At 36.2% G+C, this 6,990-nt stretch overlaps 1 protein-coding gene across 2 annotated transcripts; it reads left to right on the forward strand.

The window, feature by feature from the left end:
- Positions 1 to 1,371: 1,371 nt before the first annotated feature.
- On the forward strand, positions 1,372 to 5,844 carry LOC112017972 (probable pectinesterase/pectinesterase inhibitor 34). Of its 2 annotated transcripts, XM_024050466.2 has the most exons (3): positions 1,372 to 2,471; positions 3,257 to 3,393; positions 5,038 to 5,844. In XM_024050466.2, exons 1-3 carry the CDS (start codon positions 1,495 to 1,497, stop codon positions 5,733 to 5,735), a joined length of 1,812 nt encoding a protein of 603 aa, XP_023906234.2. In that variant the 5' UTR covers positions 1,372 to 1,494; the 3' UTR covers positions 5,736 to 5,844. The 2 variants fall into 2 exon arrangements, with proteins under 2 accessions (XP_023906234.2, XP_065630361.1); XM_065774289.1 differs by lacking the exons at positions 1,372 to 2,471; positions 3,257 to 3,393 and adding an exon at positions 3,586 to 3,749.
- Positions 5,845 to 6,990: the final 1,146 nt, after the last annotated feature.

Raw genomic sequence — 6,990 nt, forward strand, 5'->3', positions numbered from 1 at the left:
TTAAAGTAACATGACTTTAGGTTTTAGAACTTCTCATTAGAATATGATCATATCTACCGCTAGATCGCTTATGAACCATTCCTTTTCTTATATCAAGAGGCAAGGAAATATTATAGGCTATGATTTAACCAAGAAAATTAAGTTACCTTCTCATATTCTAATCGAAAAATTATTAAATACTCCAAAAATATCATAAATTTAAAATTTAATTAATAAAACCTATAATTATATAAGTGAGAGCAGTACATATTTATGCAACAACAACTACCGGTTCTAATCTCGACGGAGATTGTTTCCATGTACAAACAAAATCATTTTATTTTTCTACTGTTTCTAGTTAGAACTTTCCATGCAATTACTATACACATCTGCATGTTCTCTCAGTGGGCACCCCTAGAAGTAGCTGACAGCTCATGTACTATTCGACATGGACTTCACAACAACCAATTCCACTCCTCTTTTTCCAATCTCCTTCCTCTCATCATAATATATATAAACTCATCAACACACTCATAACTCACACTCACACTCACACTCATATTTCTTCAGCTAAAAAAAAAAAAAAAAAAAAATTAACTTCGTGTAATCTCCAATTACAGAATACTTTATATGTAATACAGTCCACTGACAACAGAAAAAAGCACATACTTCATAAGTAAATAAAAAGTGCATACAAAATCCAACAAGACTAAAAAAATGTCACTTAGCTTAATAGTTAAGAGAATCACACACGCACACTCACTTTTCCAAGAACAAATCCTCACTTATTCTCACCAAACATTCATTCCCCTTTCGAATTTATAATTGGAGCATATAATATAAAAATGGAACATGAGAATCTGTAATCTATATTGTTCTAAAATTAAAGTAACATGACTTTAGGTTTTAGAACTTCTCATTAGAATATGATCATATCTATTGTTAGATCGCTTATGAGCTATTCCTTTTCTTATATCAAGAGGCAAGGAAATATTATAGGCTATGATTTAACCAAGAAAGTTAAGTTGCCTTCTCATATTCTAATTGAAAAATTATTAAATACTCCAAAAATATCATAAATTTAAAATTTAATTAATAAAACCTATAATTATATAAGTGAGAGGAGTACATATTTATGCAACAACAACTACCGGTTCTAATCTCGACGGAGATTGTTTCTATGTACAAACACAATCATTTTATTTTTCTACTGTTTCTAGTTAGAACTTTCCATGCTATTACTATACACATCTGCATGTTCTCTCAGTGGGCACCTCTAGAAGTAGCTGACAGCTCATGTACTATTCGACATGGACTTCACAACAACCAATTCCACTCCTCTTTTTCCAATCTCCTTCCTCTCATCATAATATATATAAACTCATCAACACACTCATAACTCACACTCACACTCACACTCATATTTCTTCAGCCAAAAAAAAAAAAAAAGTCACACTCATATACTTCACAATAAACCACCGCCAAAACAAAACAAAACAAAACAAAAAAAAAACCATGGGTTTCGAAAGGCTCGGAGTCGGGTCGGACCCGGGAGGCTCGTCGCGGCATTACCTAAACCAATCGCAAGAAGCGGCGGCAACCGTCGACCTCCGCGGCGGAGGAAGAAAGAAGAAGATTATCCTCCTCTCCTTATTAGCAGTCACTTTAATCATCGCCTCCGCCGTGTCCGCCACGCTGCTCATCCTCAGAAACGGGTCGGGTTCGTTCGGGTCCCCGGTTCACAAACCGACCCAGGCGATTTCGCAGGCCTGCAGCAAGACCCTGTACCCGGCTCTGTGCGTGAACTCGCTGATGGAGTTTCCGGGTTCGCTCACCGCGTCGGAGAAGGACCTGGTCCACATTTCGTTCAACATGACGCTGCAGCACTTCAGCAAGGCGCTCTACGTCGCCTCCGAGATCAGCTACCTCCAAATGGACACGCGCGTACGCGCCGCCTACGACGACTGCATCGAGCTCCTCGACGACTCCATCGACGCGCTCTCACGCGCCCTCTTCTCGGTCTCTCCCTCCCCTTCTCCTTCCTCCTCCGCCCCGGCCTCCACGCAAGACGTGCTGACGTGGCTCAGCGCGGCGCTGACGAACCAGGACACGTGTACGGACGGGTTCTCGGACCTTACCGGGTCGGTCAAGAACCAGATTTCGGACAGGCTGAGGGACTTATCGGAGCTGGTCAGCAACTGTCTCGCGATATTTTCCGCGAGCGAGAGCGACGAGTTCGGCGGGGTTCCGATACAGAACAGGCGAAGATTGTTGGATTTCGAATCCGATATTTCGGGTGAGAATGCCGATAGTTTTCCGAGATGGCTGAGCCGGAAAGAGAGAGGGTTGTTGAGTTTACCGGTAGAGGCGATACAGGCCGATATTGTTGTGTCCAAGAATGGGAACGGTACGTACAAGACAATAGCCGAGGCGATTAAACATGCGCCCGAGAATAGTAATCGGCGAACGATTATTTACGTGAAGGCAGGAAGGTAATTTCACTTCAGTAGTAATTATTTTTTTAATTATTATTATTATTATTACTACGTTTTAGAGGAAGAAAAAGGCAAAAAGGCAAACCTTTTTTTTTTTTTCTCTCTTACAACTTTTTAAGTCTTTTATTATTATTATTTTTTTTGAGAAACATTTTTTAAGTCTTTTACTTAGTTTGGTAACTTTTGTTTTTATTTTAAGGGTTGGTGGTTTCACGGTAAGTTCTGTGGGGGAAAAAAAAAAAAAAACCTTAAGCTTTTTTGACTTTCTGTTTGGTCAGTGATTGGTTCATTGACTTCACATCAATAATCATTCAAACTTTAGTCATGTGGATGTACATTAGGTTTTGAGGGTGTTGTACATTAGATCCAATGCAAACGCGACATGTTTTCTAAAGTGATAATGGGTTAGTCTCGTATCATGTCGAGTACTGTTTTGAACGAAAGTATTATAATTTAAATTTTGAGATATTGTCTAAATTTGATATTAATGAAAATTTTGTTTTTGTTTTTTTTTTTTGTTTTTTGTTTTTTTTTTAATACCAAATGAAAATTTTGTTTTTAGCATTAAAAAAAAAATTGTGTTAGGTATGACAAATTTATGACAATTCCCCTCAAAATTGATTTTTTTTTTACTAATAATTTCATAACTTTTGAGGCAATTTTTTTTTGTGAAACTTGAATGTTTCTCTCTCTCTCTCTCTCTCTCTCTCTCTCAATTTAGCAAAAAAGGGAATTAAAAAGTGTTTTTGTAATGTTTTGTTTCGTTTTTCTTTTTGGTTTAGGTATGAAGAGAATAACTTGAAGGTGGGAAGGAAGAAGAAGAACTTGATGTTTATAGGAGATGGGAAGGGCATAACGGTCATTTCGGGTTCCAAAAATGTTGGCCAAAAAATCACGACATTTCACACGGCATCATTCGGTAATTTCAAATTTTAATCTTTGAACCTTGTTTGGTAGTTTAATTTTCACTTTGTTGCCCACTCATAATATATTTTGGCTTTTCAGTAAAATTGTTTCTCTCTCTCTCTCTCTCTCTCTCTCTCTCTCTCTCTCTCTCTCTCTCTCTCTAAATTTAGCAAAAAAAGGAATTACAAAAGTGTTTTTGTAATGTTTTGTTTCGTTTTTCTTTTTGGTTTAGGTATGAAGAGAATAACTTGAAGGTGGGAAGGAAGAAGAAGAACTTGATGTTTATAGGAGATGGGAAGGGCATAACGGTCATTTCGGGTTCCAAAAATGTTGGCCAAAAAATCACGACATTTCACACGGCATCATTCGGTAATTTCAAATTTTAATCTTTGAACCTTGTTTGGTTGTTTAATTTTCACTTTGTTGCCCACTCATAATATATTTTGGCTTTTCAGTAAAAACCCTATGGGCCAGACATACCCATGCACGATGTGTCGATGTCAATGTTGCACGTGGTTTGTTTGTCATGTTTACCCTTTCATGCCCTGCTAGATTCCTATATATTAACCAGATGGTACCAATTTAGACCAAATTACCCTCCAAATTAATATCCACTTCAACTTTTTTTTTTTTAATCATAATTATTGTCTTCTTCTATTATGAGTGTCACTGTTATTTTTACCATTAGTTTTGGTTTTAAAGAATGTTCTTGTATACCAAATGAAGGTTAAAAAAAAAGGGTTTGGGTGAATCAAAATGTCACGTAGAATTGTTTTAGAAACTTGTAACCTGTCAATATCACAAATGTCGGTCACTGTTTATTCCTCTGCTTTCAGTCAGTGCACTGAGCATGAAAGCTACAGGTTCTGAAATGAATCTTCAAATTCTTTAGGATTTTATATGAATTAAAGAAATATTTTTAAAAGTATTTTATTAAAAAAAAAAAACTAATCTAATTTTATTTTTTTATAGTTTTTAAAAGTATTCTTAACAGGATCTTTAATTTATTTTTATTTTAACCAAAATCGAATGTTTTCGTTTTCAGTGCATGGCCAGACCGTAAATTAAGTAATTTATGTTTCTCACATCAAATCATGTTTAGTCTTAATCATGAAATTGAATGGACAACATTGTCCCTAGCTTGAACTGGTGGATAGAATTTAAAGAAAGAGGATCACTTTTTTATTAGCGGTGGGTCACGGGTACCTACATGATTATTACGTATATTCTTGTCAGTAGATCAGCCGAACTTACTAGCCATTTCCTACTTTGAAATAGAAAAAGTTTAAGACTAAGAAATTTTTCAAGACTTATTTACTACAATTTTGATGCCGCAAAATGTGATAAAATAAAATTTATAGGTTCATATAAAAGTGAGTTAGTAAATTATAGTAGAATAATTATGATTTTTTTATGAGATACTAAAATTACTCTTGAAACATTGCATCTTTATAATCGCGTGATGTTTATTATTAGCTTAGTAGTATTATTTGTGTAAGAGTAATGTTAGATCTATTAAAAAAAATTACTGGTAAAACTAATAAATATTGTCACACTAATAATCATAAAAAAATATAATTCAAATAATTATTTATTATATTATTTAAATAGTATCAATGGTATTTAATGTTGTGTATTTTCGACTCCTATCTTTCAGCGGCAACGGGAGCTGGTTTTATCGCACGAGACATGACGTTTGAGAATTCAGCTGGACCAGGCAAGCACCAGGCTGTGGCACTCCGAGTTGGTGCTGACCACAGCGTGGTCTATCGGTGCAACATCGTTGGCTACCAAGACACACTCTATGTTCACTCCAATCGACAATTCTTTCGAGAATGTGACGTCTATGGCACCGTAGATTTCATCTTTGGCAACGCAGCCGTGGTATTCCAAAACTGCAGCCTCTATTCTCGCAAGCCAATGCCCTCACAGAAGAACACAATCACTGCCCAAAATCGAAAAGACCCAAATCAAAACACAGGCATTTCAATCCACAAATGCCGAATCCTCCCCGACTCGGATCTCAGACCATCCATAGGTAGCTTCCCAACATATCTAGGCCGTCCATGGAAGATGTACTCTAGGGTTGTGTACATGTTATCCTACATTGATAATCATGTACACCCACGAGGTTGGCTAGAGTGGAATGCAACATCGCCTGTGAACTCACTCTACTATGGTGAATACATGAATTATGGTCCAGGTGCAGCGGTAGGGCAACGTGTGAAATGGCCGGGGTACAGAGTTATTACATCGACGGTGGAGGCAAGCAGGTTCACTGTGGCACAGTTTATTTATGGTTCATCATGGTTACCATCTACTGGAGTAGCATTTGTTGCTGGGCTATCAGAGTAATTAATTTACAGTGTAACGTATATAGTTGATAAAAGTGTTGGCATAGGTGGTGTTATTTTTAATTTGCAATTGTATGAAATATATATATAAGTTTCTGATTTTTATTTTATTTTATTTTAAATTATATATATATTGGAATAATAATTACTATTAGAAATTTGTCATTGTTTTTCTCTGTCACTTTTGTTGGTTTAACTCAAAGATGTAATAGAATCTACAGATTATAATTATTCAATAGCTTAATAGATTTTGTCTTAAACTATGTACGAGACTTTGTTTTTTTATGTGTCGGTTTATTTTGTATTGCAACTTTGTTTTTTTTTTAATGAGTGTGAAGTGATGGTACAAGGGCAATAATGTGATTTTGTGAATTGACTTTGGTCACTTGTGTCTTGCGGTCTTTGTGGGGTTGTTTCACTTTTCCATTGTGAGGCTGAGATTTCCTTTAATTTAATTCAATTCAATGGTGTCGGTGGAGGTTGGCCCACATATTCGGTCATCAAAGGTAAGTTTCAATTGCATTGAATTCAGCCCAATATTTTACTGGGGGCCCATGCTAGAGATTTAGGAGTTAGGACCAACCCAAGATGTGGCTCTGTGTTCTAAGGAAAACTCAACCATGGAAAATGACATACACAAATTCTTTGAGTGCAAGAAAAAGGTATATGAATACAATTTTATTTTACTTCATGCCGAATCCTCCCCGACTCGGATCTCAGACCATCCATAGGTAGCTTCCCAACATATCTAGGCCGTCCGTGGAAGATGTACTCTAGGGTTGTGTACATGTTATCCTACATTGATAATCATGTACACCCACGAGGTTGGCTAGAGTGGAATGCAACATCTCCTGTGAACTCACTCTACTATGGTGAATACATGAATTATGGTCCAGGTGCAGCGGTAGGGCAACGTGTGAAATGGCCGGGGTACAGAGTTATTACATCGACGGTGGAGGCAAGCAGGTTCACTGTGGCACAGTTTATTTATGGTTCATCATGGTTACCATCTACTGGAGTAGCATTTGTTGCTGGGCTATCAGAGTAATTAATTTACAGTGTAACGTATATAGTTGATAAAAGTGTTGGCATAGGTGGTGTTATTTTTAATTTGCAATTGTATGAAATATATATATAAGTTTCTGATTTTTATTTTATTTTATTTTAAATTATATATATATTGGAATAATAATTACTATTAGAAATTTGTCATTGTTTTTCTCTGTCACTTTTGTTGGTTTAACTCAAAGATGTAA

The sequence above is a fragment of the Quercus suber genome, unplaced genomic scaffold (assembly GCF_002906115.3).
Source record: "Quercus suber isolate HL8 unplaced genomic scaffold, Cork oak 2.0 scaffold_89, whole genome shotgun sequence".
NCBI classification, from domain to species: domain Eukaryota; kingdom Viridiplantae; phylum Streptophyta; class Magnoliopsida; order Fagales; family Fagaceae; genus Quercus; species Quercus suber.

Coding starts and splice junctions, on each gene's coding strand:
- LOC112017972 (XM_024050466.2), top strand. CDS start 1,495: ATGGGTTTCGAAAGGCTCGGAGTCGGGTCGGACCCGGGAGGCTCGTCG. Junction 2,472..3,256: donor ATTTACGTGAAGGCAGGAAG/GTAATTTCACTT, acceptor TTTTTGGTTTAG/GTATGAAGAGAATAACTTGA. Junction 3,394..5,037: donor ATTTCACACGGCATCATTCG/GTAATTTCAAAT, acceptor CCTATCTTTCAG/CGGCAACGGGAGCTGGTTTT.